General features: G+C 45.4%; 1 protein-coding gene across 19 annotated transcripts in view; it reads right to left on the bottom strand.

Annotated features, from left to right (window-relative positions):
• Window positions 1–7280: 7280 nt before the first annotated feature.
• sytl2a (synaptotagmin-like 2a) overlaps window positions 7281–15611 on the bottom strand; it is a 156161-nt gene continuing 147830 nt past the window's right edge. For all 19 annotated transcript variants that reach the window (XM_085998842.1, XM_085998843.1, XM_085998852.1 and 16 more), the window contains 2 exons: window positions 11521–11726; window positions 7281–8016 (listed from right to left, as the gene is read on the bottom strand). In XM_085998842.1, the coding sequence (XP_085854968.1) occupies window positions 7868–8016; window positions 11521–11726 (355 nt within the window). In that variant the 3' untranslated portion in view covers window positions 7281–7867. The remainder of the gene's footprint in view (window positions 8017–11520; window positions 11727–15611) is intronic.

Raw genomic sequence — 15611 nt, 5'->3', positions numbered from 1 at the left:
GCCCAAACCAAAAAGCACTGCGGTTCAGAGCCCAGGAGCGCAAGCATCCGGCTCATCAACTGGGTCGGGGTAGAATCGCCGAGACCTGGTAGCGAGAGAAGCCTGCGGGCCCTCTCCTCCTTGGACAGGCCGTAAGCCTGCAGCAAGCGGCCCTTAATGGTCGAGTACTTGCCGGTCTGTGGTGGGTTCCCCAGCAGGTCGAGAACTTCGGCGGCAGTAGAGCTTGCTAGTGCTGAGACTACGTGGGGGTACCTTTCTTCATCGTCTTGAACCCTGCAAAGGGTGAATTGGGCCTCCGAGTGCGCGAACCAAGCTGGTGCTTGGTGTTCCCAGAAGGTGGGGAGCTTCAAGGACGCGGTGCCGGCCGACATCAAGCTGCTGCTGGTTGCCATCGGGTCGTTGCTGGCCTCTGTAGGTCTGCATGAGTCGGGGGCTTCGGCCACGGACATTCGGGGTCACCAATGTGGGGGACTACAGTCTCCCGCGTAAAGAAATAGGCAACACAGCGAGCTACAAGAAATAGGTCTTTACTCCAACTCTCACAATACAGTACTGAATTCGTGAAGCCCGCGAACCTGTGATGACTCACGGATTGGTCACCTGCTGGAACCTGATTGGTTTTCCTTCTATCAGCAGCAGGCAAGTCTGAACGTGCTTTATTCCTCTCAGCTTGCAACTGTCTTGCGGGGGGAGGGGAATACAGCAGTTAAAAGGGGATTATACAGGTTTATCTACATACACACAGTGTTTCCCCACAGATGGGCCAGATTTTGCGGTCTGCAGCGAACGAACGGTGCTCGCTGTTCATTACGCTTGGACTTTTAATGGGCTTTTGCATGGCAACGTATGGTAATTACAGGAAACTTTGTGATATCCGACACTGACGGGACCGAGCTGTTGCCGTCCCATCAGAACTGCCGGACAAACCAGCGCTAATGTTGAAACATACGGAGATTTTCAGCTCCGTGTGAATCAACAAACCCTGTTGCTTAGCAACAGCTTCAAAACAGTCAGCTGCAGCTTAAAAGTGTCTCTAGTTGAAGCTGTTGCTTAGCTACAGACCTTGCAGAGCCTGACTGGGGGAAAAAAACCAAAGAGAAGTAAAAAAACTTATAGGAAACGGCTCCTGAATTTTGCCGGTAGATAGAGTTTCTGGACTTTTAACTTCTGGATAAACCAAAGTTTCCTGTAGAAAGCCATTTCAGCCTCTACAGGTGATCTGGGAGAGTCAGTCCCATTTCCCCATTCTATCCCCGTAGCCCTGCAAGTTTATTTCCCTCAAGTGCCTATCCAGTCTCCCCTTGAAAACATTGAGAATGTCCACTTCCATCGGCAGCGAGTTCCAGGTCCTCAACACTCGCTGCATAAAAAAGTTTTCCCTCACATTCCCCCTGTATCTCTTGCCCAAAACCTTCAAACTGTGTCCCCTTATCCTTGTACCATCAACTAGTGGGAACAGCCTTTCCCCGCCTAGCCTATCCACACCCGTCATAATCTTGTACGCCTCTATCAAATCATCCCTCAACCTCCTTTGCTCTAATGAAAACAAATCCAGCTTCTCCAACATGTCCTTGTAACTAAGATCACCCATCCACAGAACCATTCTGGTAAATCTCTGCACCCTCAAGTGCCTTCACATCCTTTCTAAAGTGTGGTGACCAGAACTGGACGCAATACTCCATTTGTGGCCTAACCAGCACTTTATAAAGGTTCAGCATAACTTCTCTACTTTTGTACTCAATACCTCTATTTATGAAGCCAAGATCTCATATGCTTTGCTAACCACTCTCTCAATATGTCCTGCCACCTTCAGGGACCTATGCACATTAACTCCCAGGTCCCTCTATCCCTGCACACTTCTTTAAAACTGTGCCATTAAGTGTATATTGCCTCTCCTTGTTCCTTCTGCCAAAATGCATCACCTCACATTTCTCTGTATTAAATTCCATCTGCCACTTGCCTGCCCATTCCGCTAGCCTTTCGATGTCCTGTTGCAGTCGATTGGTATCATCCTCACTGTTTGCCACACCCCCAAGTTTGGTGTCATCAGCAAATTTAGAAATTCTACTCTCTATTCCAATATCCAGGTCATTTATATAAATCAAAAAAAGCAGTGGCCCCAGCACTGACCCTTGGGGAACACCACTGTCTACCATCCTCCAGTCTGAAAAACAGCCATTTACCATAACTCACTGTTTTCTGTCCTTGGGCCAATTCCTTATCCAAGCTGTCACTGACCCACCTATTCCATGAGCCTCAATTTTGTTAACCAGCCTTCTATGTGGTACTTTGTCAAATGCCTTCTGAAAATCCATGTAGACAACATCCATTGCATTCCCTTCATCAATTCTCTGTTACTTCATCAAAAAATTCAATTAGATTAGTCAAACACGATCTGCCTTTTACAAATCCGTGTTGGCTCTCCTTAATTAGCTTAAACCTCTCCAAGTGCCTGTTAATGTTGCCTTGATTATTGTTTCTAAAACTTTACCCACCACTGAAGTTAAACTGACCAGCCTGTAGTTACTAGGATTGTCTTTACATCCTTTCTTGAACAATGGTGTCATATTTGCCACTTTCTAATCCTCAGGCACCTCCCCCGCATCTAGGGAAGATTGGAAAATTATGGCAAGCCCTTCCGCTATCTCCTCCCCCAATTCCCTTAGCAACCTGGGATGCAAGCCATCTGGACCAGGCGACTTGTCCACTCTAAGCATACCCAGCCTTTCTAGTACATCCTGTCTATCAATTTTCACCCCTTCCATTGCTTCTACCTTTTCCACTTCTACCGATATTTTGTCAGCATCCACCTCTTAGTAAACACCGATACAAAGTACTCATTGAGTATTCTAGCCTTGCCCTGCACCTCTGAGCATATATCACCTTCTTTACCCCTAATAGGCCCCACCTGCCTTTTACTACCCTTACTGTTTACATGCCAGTAGAAGATTTTGGGGTTCCCTTTTATGTTAACAGCCATTCTACTCTCATATTCTCCCTTTGCCAATCTTATTTTCATCTTCACTTTTCCTCTCAACTTGTATTTGGTCTGGTTCTCCCTTGAAGAATTCACCTGACATGCATCATACACCCTCTTTTTTTGTTTCATCATCTCTATCTCCCTCGTCATCCAAGGAGCCCTTGCTTTGGTTCCTTTACCCTTCTCTCTTGTTGGAACGTACCTAGCCTATACTTGGAACATCTCCTCCTTAAAGATCACCCATTGTTCCATTACAGTTTTTCCTGTCAGTCTTTGGTTCCATTTTACCCAGGCTAGATCCTTTCACATCCCATTGAAGTTAGCCCTATTCCAGTTTAGAAGTTCCACTCTAGATTGTTCCTTGCTCCTCTCCATTGCTAATCTAAATCCTATGATACGATGATCACTCGTACCCAAGTGTTCTCTCACAGACACTTGGTCGACCTGGCCCACCTTATTCCCCAGCACTAGATCCAGCAATGCCTCCTTCCTAGTTGGGCCAAGAGCATATTGGTCAAGGAAATTCTCCTGAACACATTTCAGAAATTCCTCCCCCTCCTTTCCCTTTATGCTAGCATTATCCCAATCAATATTTGGGTAATTAAAAGTCCCCCAATATCACCACTCTACAGCTCTTGCATATCTCTGCGATTTCCCTGCAGATTTGCTCCTCTACCTCCCTCTCACTATTTGGAGGCCTATAGAATAACCCCAATAGCGTGATCATATCCTTTTTGTTCAACTCTAACCAAATGGATTCTGTCCTTGTCCCCTCAAGAACAGCCTCCCTTTCCAACACTACAGTGTCTTCCTTAATCAGCACTGCCACCCCACCTCCCTTTTTCCCTTCCCTATCTTTTCTGAACACCTTGTCCCCTTGAACATTAAGTGCCCAGTCTTCACCGTTTTTAAGCCACATTTCCATTATTGCCACACAGTTAATTGTGCTTGTAGCTCACCAACCTTATTCACCACACTTTGTGCATTTGCGTACATGCATTCTAAACCCATTTTTGAATTTTCGTAATCTTTCTTAGTCTGCTCCCATCTAGTGTGGTACTACTTCCGCCTCTAGTACTACTTTCTTCGCTAGTACTATCCAACACACTCACTCTTTTATGCACCTTATTTCTCTTTTCTACTCTTATATGCTGGTGCCTATCCACCTGCCAAGCTAGTTTAAACCCTCCCAAACAGCACTAGCAAACCTCCCCGCGAAATTATTGGTCCCAGCTCTGTTGAGGTGTAACCTGTCTGGCTTGTACTGGTCCCACCTACCCCAGAAATCGAAAGCCCTCCCTCCTGCACCATCTCTCCAGCCACACATTCATCTGTTCTATCCTCCTATTCCTGTACTCACTAGCACGTGGCACCGGGAGTAATCCAAAGATTACTGCCTTTGAGGTCCTGCTTTTTATTCTCTCTCCTAGCTCCCTAAACTCTGCCTACAGGACCTCATCCCTCTTTCTGCCCATGTCGTTGGTACCGATATGGACAATGACCTCTGGCTGTTCACCCACCTCCCTCAGTGTCCTATAGCCACTCAGTGAAATCCTTGGCACCAGGGAGGCAACATATCATCCTGGAGTCATGTCTGTGTTCACAGAAACACCTATCTGTTCCCCTAACCAATGAATCCCCCCATCACTGTTGCTCTTCCACGCTTCTTCCTCCCCACTCCCCCTCTGTGCAGCTGAGCCACCCGTGGTGCCGTGGCCTTGGCTCTGGCTGCTTTCCCCAAAGAAGCCATCACCCCCACCAGTTTCCTGAACTGCGAACTGGTTAGCGAGTGAGATGCACTCTGGGGATTGCTGCCCTACGTGCCTGGTCCTCCTCCTCTGTCTGGCGGTCACCCATTCCCTCTCTGTCTGCACATTGAGGCCGTAGGTGTATTGGTTTGTATGTGGGTTCAATGACGACACAATCATGAAAGAGAATGTCTTTTTATCTAAAGTTTGTTCAACTATGTTAACAGCATTACAGGAGACACCATCTTAGAGATCCATCTAAAACGAAACTAAAACTAAACTAAACTGCTTGTCTCTCACATGCCCTCTGCTGGTCAGGCATAAATAATCAATCAGGCAAATATGCTGGTAAGGCATAAATAATCAAACAGGCAAATACCATCACTATTTGCTGATATCATTACAGTAGGGTAACCACTTCTAGAAACGTGCTTTCCAAGTATTTCTCAGCCTCGCAGATGCACTGTAGTGACTCCAGCTACCGCTCAAGTTCCAAAACCCGGAGCTCGAGTTGCTGCAGTTGGCGACACTTCCTGCACACGTGGTCGTCCAGGCCGCAAGAAGCGTCCAGGATATCCCACATGGCAGAGGATGTGCAAATCACGGGACTGAGCTGCCCTGCCATGCCTTGATTTACCAGACTATGGAGGTAATTTAGCAGAAATAAACTTAAAACTTAACAAGAAACACTCAACAGCTACCCACCATTCAGCACTTCCCTCTATTTAGATAGGCTATGATCTACTTAGCAGAAATATACTCAAACAGAACAAAAGAAAACTTACCACAAATACCTTTACGCACCTCTCAGCTCCCTTGTGCCAGCCACACCTTTGAATTCTGACATCACTCCTTCATTGTGTCGCTTGCTGACTGTCTCCCTCACAGGTTGTCTGCTCGCTCAGACTCCCAGGTCTCTGCTCCACGCTGCCTTTATCCCCAGTCTCCGACTCCATTCCTCCCACAGGTCCGCTCGCTCAGACATTCGCTCGTTCACTAGGTTAATTCCCGAGATGAAGGGGTTGTCTTATGAAGAAAGGTTGAGCCTATACTCATTGGAGTTTAGAAGAATGAGAGGTGATCTTATTGAAACATAAGATTCTGAGGGGGCTTGACAGGGTAGATGCAGGGAGAATGTTTCCCCTCGTGGGGCCATCTAGAACTAGGGGGCATAATTTCAGGTTAAGGGGGTCACCCATTTAAAATGGAGATGAGGAGGAATTTCTTCTCAGTGGGTCGGGAATTTTTGGAATTCTCTACCCCAGAGAGCTGTGGAGGCGGCGTCATTAAATATATTCAAGGCGGAAACAGACAGCTATTTTAGCTATAGGGGAGTCGAGGGTTATGGGGAGCAGGCGGGAAAGTGGCGTTGAGGCCAAGATCAGGTCAGCCATGATCTTATTGAATGGCGGGGCAGGCTCGAGGGGCCGAATGGCCTACTCCTGCTCCTATTTCTTATGTTCTTATGCAGATTGTGGCTGAAGTCGATGGCTTCGGACTTCCCAATGTTTAACTAGTGGATATTGCGCCTCATGCAAGACTGGATGTTAGACAAGCAGTCTGACAGCAGAGGCAGTGGAGGGGTCAAGGACAGGTAGAGCTGGGTGTCAGCATTGTACATGTGTAAGCTAACACTATGTCTTCACATGATGTTTCTAAAGGGTGGCACATAAGGGGGTCAAGTTTGGATTCTTTCGGGGTCTTCTGAAACGATAGTGCAGAAGTGAGAGAGAAGCCATTGCTGGAAATACTCTGGCTACAATCAAATAGACAAGAGTACAACCAAATAAGGGTAGTCCCACCAAGCTACACAACAGGGGAGAGACGTTGGAGGACGATGGTGTAGTCGACCACATAAAAGACTGCAGAGAGGCCAAGAAGGGATAATGCAGCATGGTCACAAGAGAATCTTGTTTGTGACTTTGGTTAGGGTCATTTCGATGCTGTGGGAGAGGCAGAAATCAGATTGGATAGATTCAAATCAGGAGTTACAAGGGAGATGGGTGTGGATCTGGGAAGCTTCCCTCCTTTTTCTCTAAAATTGAGACCATCCATGCAGCTGTCTCCACTCCGACTCCAAACCTCCCCCGCAGTCCCACACACACACTCCAGCTCTAATCCTGAAAGTTTGCACTTCATCAATTCCTGACCTTGCGTCTCTTTCACGAGACTCGCTTCCTGCTCCACTGACCCCCGTTCCCTCCCAACTCAACCACTGAACTTACCCTCCTGGTCCCCATGCTAGCTGATGTTAATAACTTCCTTTCTCGGAAATACCCTTCTTTCTCCTATCTATCTTCATTGTGAATGAAGCCTATGGGGACTACAGAAAATGTAGGTGTAGGTGCTTTATAAATCAAGTTGTTATTACTGTTATTCCCTGCTTGTCTACTAATCACTGTCCCTCTGTCAGAAATTGCAAACGTACCATGCATGGGAATTACAGCTAAAAACTTCCACGATACAGGTGGACTGCACCTGCTGTACCAGCCACATGCAATACCATTTGACAACAAACCCCCAAGTAACATTCACTTAAAAAACACTCAAAATGATATTGTGTGTCTTTATTATACATATATATATTTCTAACTGACAGACTGCAGGGATGCATTTGCAACAAGAGCATTTAAAATATTTTCTTCATGTTATTAATACTTGCCTAGCTTCTCAAACAATTCTCAAGTTGATTATAAAGACATTGTTTTCTAAATGCTACAACATAAAATGAAGGCTGCATACATTTCTTAATTTGATGCTTAAGTTCACATAAACAAAGCAAAAGTAAGTTTGTTAGTAGCCAAACATATTGAAGCATCAGCATAATAATAAATTGACATCTGACTGAAGAAATTAATTTGAATCTTCAGCATTGAAGTGTTACTCAGACTGAAGTGTAATATCCTGGCATTGTAAAATTTATTTTAATACAGCAACATATAGCTTTGGCTTTTCCTTTAATAAATTGCACTTGGTAAATCCTGATATGATTTTCAGCCCAATGCAAATAACAGTCAAGAATGAAAAACTTTTCCTCCACATTAGCAGAACTAGTGTGTGGACACAAAAGTCTTGTGATTACACCAAACTGAAAAAAGACTTTACCCAGTTTTATAAAATTTTTATCTAAAAGTTCATTTTAGTTTCCTGACATTTTGCTAAGCCTCAACATTCTCAAAGGAAGCACATCCTCTATCCACATATTTGGATGCGTAATCATTTTATCCCATACAGATACTTCTTCTTCTGTAGAATCCATCCAGTCCACTGTCAATCCATAGCTTTTACCTGTACAATAAAAAGAATGGTCAAAAAGGGAGAATGCCGCTTTTGAACTTTGTTTACAAACACACAATATATCAATTACATCACAACATCAATGATGCACAGCACTCCTATAAATTTCCTCACATCTCCAAGAGCTTTACATGAAATAAGAAAAAAAAGTGAATACCAGCAGAAGGAGAAAACTGAGATTAGAATAGTGGGCAGCACAGAAAGGTTTTGAGATAGTTCTTTTGTTGGGAGGGAAATGACGAGGAGGAACCTGTACAGGCCGGACAGGTTGCACCTCAACAGAGCCAGAACCAATGTCCTAGCGGGGGTTTTTAAACTAATTTTGCAGGGGGATGGGCGCCAGGATGTAGCATTAGAAAGGAGCAACAAAGTGCACAAAGGATTGGGAGAGACAGATAGCACTAGAGTAAGAAATAGTAAGGTATTAAGTGGGTCACACTAAGAGAGAATACAAGAAGGTCTAAGACAGGTTTACAGTGCATGTATGTAAATGCACGAAGTGTGGGAAATAAGGTTGGTGAGCTGCAGTTGCAAATAGTCACATGGGAATATGATGTGGTGATAATGGAGATGTGGCTCAAAAGAGGGCAGGATTGGGTATTAAATATTCCTGATTATAAGGTGTTCAGGAAAGATAGGGAAGGAAAGAAAGGAGGTGGGGTGGCAGTATTGGTTAAGGAGAATGTTACAGTGCTGGAGAAAGAGAATGTCCTGGAGGGGTCAAGGATAGGATCTATTTGGTTAGAGTTAAGAAATAACAGAGGTGCCATTAAACTACTAGGTGTATTCTATAGGCCACCAACTAGTGGGAAATATGTAGAGGAGCAAATTTTCAGGGAAATTACAGAGAGGTGCAAGAACTATATAGGAATGATAATGGGGGACTTCAATTACCCTAATATAGACTGGGATAATAATAGTGTAGAGCAGAAAGGGGGAAGAATTTCTGAAGTGTGTCCAGGAGAAGTATGTTTCCGGCCCAACAAGGAAGGAGGCATTGCTGGATCTGGTTCTGGGGAATGAGGTGGGTCAAGTGGAGCCCATCGAGTCCATGCTGGCTCTCTGTAGAGAAATCCAGTCAGTCCCATTCCCCTGCTCTATCCCGGTGTGTGGATTAATTAAGGAAAGCCAGCACGGTTAAAGGCAAATTGTGTTGAACTAACTTACTCGAGTTTTTTGATGAGGTAACAGAGAGGGTTGATGAGGGCAATGCGGTTGACGTGGTGTATATGGACTTCCAAAAGGCATTTGATTAAATGCCACATAATAGGCTTCCCAGCAAAGTTGAAGCCCATGGAATAAAAGCGACAGTGGCAGCATGGATACGAAATTGGCTAAGTGACAGGAAACAGAGTAGTGGTGAATGGTTTTTTTTCGGACTGGAGGAAGGTATACAGTGGTGTTCCCCAAGGGTCGGTAGTAGGACCACTGCTTTTCTTGATATATATTAATGACTTGGAGTTGGGAGTACAGGGCACAATTTCAAAACTTGCAGATGACACAAAACTTGGAAGTATAGTGAGCAGTGAGGTGGATAGTGATAGACTTCAAGACAGACAGGCTGGTAAAATGGGCGGACACATGGCAGATGAAATTTAACCCCGAAAAGTGCAGTGATACATTTTGGTAGGAAGAAAAAGGAAAGGCAATATAAACTAAAGGGTACAATCCTAAAGGGGGTGCATGAGCAGAGAGACCTGGGGGTATATGTGCACAAATCGTTGAAGGTGGCAGGGCAGGTTGAGAAAGTGGTTAAAAAAGCATACGGGAAACGGAGCTTCATAAATAGAGGCATAGAGTACAAAAGCAAGGAAGTTATGATGACTCTTTATAAAACACTAGTTCAGCCTCAACTGGAGTATTGTGACCAATTCTGGGCACCACTCTGTAGGAAGGGTGTGAAGGCCTTAGAGAGGGTGCAGAAAAGATTTACGAGAATGATTGCAGGTATGAGGGACTTCAGTTACATGGATAGACTGGAGAAGCTGGGGTTGTTCTCCTTAGAGCAGAGAAGATTGAGAGGAGATTTGATAGAAGTGTTCAAAATCATGAGGGGTCTAGACAGAGTAGATAGTGAGAAACTGTTCCCATTGGCGGAAGGGTCGAGAACCAGAGGACACAGATTAAAGGTGATTGGCAAAAGAACCAAAGGCGACAGGGGGAAAAACGTTTTTATACAGCGAGTGGTTATGATCTGGAATGTACTACCTGAAAGGGTGGTGGAGGCAGATTCAATCGTGGCTTTCAAAAGAGAATTGGATAAGTACCTGAAGGAAAACAAATTGCAGGGCTATGGGGAAAGGGCGGGGGAGTGGAACTAGCTGAGATCCAGCACGGGCTTGACGGGCTGAATGGCCTCCTTCTGTGCTGTAACCATTCTATGATTCTATGAAGCAACTTCAAAGTAGAGGAGTGTGGTAACTGAATATGAGACAAGATGGAATGAAAGCAACGAGAGAACAATGATAAGTCCAGAGTTAGAAGAGTAGAGGATACATTTAGTGACATAGAATTGGAGATCATTACTAACATATGGTGAAGTAAGGCTATCGAGTGAGTTGAAAGTAAGGTCAAGAATTGTGAAATCAACTCTGGAGCATAAAGAGCCACTGCAGCTTGGAAAGGATGGAAACTATTGCAACTCCCTGCTGGAAGTACTTTTCCCCACAAGACTGATGAGCTAGCTCTGTATAGGAACTACTCTGGAATCAGTCGACAGTGGAAATCCTTTTTTGTTCAGGCTGATGGAATGGTGAATTTTGGTGCATGTGAATTTTAAAAAAACCACGGTATTGTAATTTTAGAGTCTTAGCTCAATAAAGCAGCCATGTGCCCAACAGTTTCAGAAAACTTTGACCAAACTGGTGGACATCGCATGTTTGTATTCTGTGATCACCTGTGTGCGTACCAGAGATTAAAACATGGGCAAGCAGTCAGAGACCCTCCATGGCAATCTTGCACATCCTGGACTTGTACACAGTGGATTTTGCCAGGCTAAGGGGTTCATCGACTAGGAGTCCTCTAATCTGCTTGCCCTGCACACCAGGTAAGCAAAGACAAATACAGTTGAGATAGACTGTAAACAAAAATGGAGGAACAGCTCCTTTAGTGAAAAAGGGGCTACAACCTCGGACACTATGGGAACAAGTGGTAAATGGTTGTATCTTGTCACAAGGCGGCTCACAGTGAAGTCACCAAGCTTGAAGCAGCTAATTGTACTATATGCATTTTCCAATACCAATTAACCTACAGTTTTATTTGGAGATTTTGTCATCACCTGACTGGGGATTGCATTCGAATCTTGAATACATTCCCTAGCACTGCACCCAGCATTTAAAAAAAATACAAATTTCAACTTCTGATTTGTAGAATTGTTTCATGAGTTTTATTGTTTAAGGCTGTGAAATTCACAAGATAATTACCAATCAGCTGCAGTAGATTACAATGAAATTCAATCGATTTTATTTTGAGCCTCCATGTCTCAGAGACTATTACCTGTGCCAAGGCCAATCCTCAATCCTCCAAGAAAATGATTCACCAGTTTGTCGTGGTCCCAGACTGAAAGTTCAACACATGCATCCTTGAGGTCTTCAGTCCTGAAGCCATCATAAACCATGGTGTGATTGAATGTGGGATTTCTACTTTTCTTCACAACCCGAGTCTTCTGACGGCTTTTTCTGCTTGTATCTGGAAGGATGAAGCTAGCAGGGGAAAAAAAGAAAGGCAATTACAGCGGTCTCAAAAGTTTCTCTGATCTCAAAACACCTGGGTTCACGGTCGAGAAAAGAATTGGTTTTGCCACACTCTCCCCAGTGTAAGAAAACATTAATTGGGGAATTGTAAAAGAAACAATGGTTTTATAATAAAGTACGGGTTTCCCTAGCTCGGCAGTGTGCCTGAGTTGATGATACATAACAATTCTAATCATGTCAGACAAAGATTAGAGAGTTCGTTACAAGGACATAACACAGAACAGGCCTTCGAGTAGGCACAGCTGGACCTGATAAAAGGTTGAGTAAGGAGCCTCATGATAAATAAACTGTCCAGGAGAAGGTAGCAAGATGTCGTAACAAGAGATAAGCAGAGGAATGATGAGACTGGGAGGGGTCTGCTGTAGGTACCTATTCCCCTGTAATTGCACAATTGAATGGGTAAAAGTGATTAAACAAATGATTGACGCCCAGTATCCGCCGCCCCTCTCCCTGTGCCCCCGCCCCGCAACTACCTCACGTAGTTGACACAGCAAAGTTGAATGGGAAACATTGACAAATAAAAGTTTGTGAACAGGAACGCACAGCCTATGCAAGATTTTTTTTAAAACTTATATATTTTTTTATTCGTTCATGGGACGTGGGCGTCGCTGGCAAGGCCAGCATTTATTGCCCATCTCTAGTTGCCCTTGAGAAAGTGGTGGTGAGCTGCCTTCTTGAACCGCTGCAGTCCATGTGGTGAAGGTACTCCCACAATGCTGTTAGGGAGGGAGTTCCAAGATTTTGACCCAGCAACGATGAAGGATTGGCAATATACTTCCAAGTCAGGATGGTGTGTGACATGGAGGGAACTTGGAGGTGGTGGTGTTTCCATGCGCCTGCTGCCCTTGTCCCTCTAGGTGGTAGAGGTTGTGGGTTTGGGAGGTGCTGCTGAAGAAGCCTTGGCAAGTTGCTGCAGTGCCTCTTGTAGATGGTGCACACTGCAGCCACTGTACACTGGTGGTGGAGGGAGTGAATATTTACGGTGGTGGATGGGGTGCCAATCAAGCGGGCTGCTCTGTCTTGGATGGTGTTGAGCTTTTTGTGTGTTGTTGGAGCTGCACTCATCCAGGCAAGTGGAGAGTATTCCATCACACTCCTGACTTGTGCCTTGTAGATGGTGGAAAGGCTTTGGGGAGTCAGGAGGTGAGAAACTCATCACAGAATACCCAGCCTCTGACCTGCTCTTGTTGCCACAGTATTTATGTGGCTGGTCCAGTTAAGTTTCTGGTCAATGGTGACCCCCAGGATATTGATGGTGGGGTATTGGACGATGGTAATGCCATTGAATGTCAAGGGGCGGTGGTTAGACTCTCACTTGTTGGAGATAGTCATTGCCTGGCACTTGTGTGGCGCGAATGTTACCTGCAGCTGATCAGCCCAAGCCTGAATGTTGTCCAGGTCTTGCTGCATGCGGGAATGGACTGCTTCATTATCTGAGTAGTTGCGAATGGCACTGAACACTGCCGTCATCAGCCAATATTCCCACTTCTGACCGTATGATGGAGGGAAGGTCATTGGTGAGGCAGCTGAAGATGGTTGGGCCTAGGACACTGCCTTGAGGAACTCTTGCAGCAATGTCCTGGGGCTGTGATGATTGTCCTCCAACCACCACAACCATCTTCCTTTGTGCTAGGTATGATTCCAACCAATGGAGAGTTTTCCCTGATTCCCATTGACTTCAGTTTTACTAGGACCCCTTGATGCCACACTCACTCAAATGTTGCCTTGATGGCAAGGGCAGTCACTCTCACCTCACCTCTGGAATTCAGCTCTTTTTTCCATGATTGGACTAAGGCTGTAATGAGGCCTGGAGCAGAGTGGTCCTGGCGGAATCCAAACTGGGCATTAGTGAGCAGGTTATTGGTGAGTAAGTGCTGCTTGATAGCACTGTCGACAACACCTTCCATCAGTTTGCTGATGATTGAGAGTAGACTGATGGGGCGGTAATTGGCTGGATTGGATTTGTCCTGCTTTTTGTGGACAGGACATACCTAGGCAGTTTTCCACATTGTCGCGGCTAGTTCTGGAGCACAAGTCTTTAGCACGACAGCCAGGATGTTGTCAGGGCCCACAGCCTTTGCTGTATCCAGTGCGCTCTGCCATTTCTTGATATCACATGGAGTGAATCGAATTGGCTGAAGACTGGCTTCTGTGGTGGTGGAGACCTCAGGAGGCAGCCGATATGGATCATCCACTCGGCACTTCTGGCTGAAGATGGTTGCAAACACTTCAGCCTTGTCTTTTGCACTCACATGCTGGGCTCCACCATCATTGAGGATGAGGATATTCATGGAGCCTCCCCCTCCCGTTAGTTGTTTAATGGTCCACCACCATTCACGACGATGTGGCAGGACTGCAGAGCTTTGATCTGATCCATTGATTGTGGGATTGCTTAGCGATGTTAATAGCATGCTGTTCTGCTGTTTAGCATGCATGTAGTCCTGTGTTGCAGCTTTCCAGGTTGGCACTGCATTTTTAGGTACACCTGGTGCTGCTCCTGGCATGCTCTTCTACACTCTTTATTGAACCAGGGTTGCTCCCCTGGCTTGAGGGATATGCTGGGCCATGAGGTTACAGATTGTTGTGGAATACAATTCTGCTGCTGCTGATGGCCCACAGTGCCTCATGGATGTCCAGTTTTGAGCTGCAAGATCTGTTCTGAATCTATCCCATTTAGCATGGTGGTAGTGCCACACAACACGATGGAGGGTGTCCTCCGTGTGAAGACGGGACTTCGTCTCCACAATGACTGTGTGGTGGTCACTGCTACCAATGCTGTCATGGACAGATGCATCTGTGACAGGTAGATTGGTGAGGATGAGGTCAAGAAGTTTTTTCCTCGTGTGGGTTCTCTCACCACCTGTCGTAGGCCCAGACTGGCAGCTATGTCCTTCAGAACTTGGCCAGCTCGGTCAGTAGTGGTGCTATCAAGCCACTATTGGTGATGGACATTACTATTGCAGCTACAAATATTACAACAACCTGCATTTATATAGTTTTTAAACATAGAAAAATATTCTTACGGCTTCACAGAAGTGTAGTCAGACAAAAATCTACACCAAACCAAAAAGGGGGGTATTAGAAGGGGTGACTAAAAGATTGGTCCAGGAGACAGGCTTTGAGGAGGATCTTAAGCGAGGAGAGAGTAATGGAGAGGCGGAGATTTTAAGGAAGTAATTCCAGAGTGTGAGGCCTAGGTGGCTCAAAGCATAGCCACCAATGGTGGGGCAAAGAGAGACAGGATGCACAAGAAGCCAGATTCAGGAATAAAGAATGTGGGGCAGGATGTTTGTAGCACTGGAGGAGGTTACAGAGATAAGGAGGGGCAAGGCATGGTTGGGCTAAAACACAAGGATGAGAATTTTAAATGCGAGTTATTGGAGAACTGGAGACAATGAAGGTCAGAGAAGTGAGTGGGACTTGGTATAGAAAAGGATAGGGACAACAAAGTTATGCATGAGCTGAAGTTTATGGAGGGTGGAGGAGGGGAGGCTGGCCAGGAGAGCATTGGAGTAATCAATCTGGAGGTCACAAAGGCATGAATGACAGCGTGAAGGAGTAGATCTGAATGCCATCAGTGTACATGATAGCAACATTATTCGCAGACACGGAGCCATAAGTCAGGATGTAGATCAGAAGGAGGAAGAGGCCAAGGATTAATTTGGGGGACTAAGGAAGACAAGCGATTGGTAGTAATGCTCTAGCTGCAATTGGATAGTGAAGAGTGCAACGAAGCAATTTCTGCAGAGATGGACAATGGATGAGCAGTGGTGGAAGAAGATGGTGTAGATGACAGTGTCAAGGGCTGTAAGAAGGATAAATAGGATAATGCAC

The sequence above is a fragment of the Somniosus microcephalus genome, chromosome 10 (genome assembly GCF_052327205.1).
Source record: "Somniosus microcephalus isolate GS21.2 chromosome 10, FLI_Smic_1.0, whole genome shotgun sequence".
NCBI lineage: Eukaryota > Metazoa > Chordata > Chondrichthyes > Squaliformes > Somniosidae > Somniosus > Somniosus microcephalus.
This window is presented reverse-complemented; position numbering and strand designations above follow the sequence as displayed.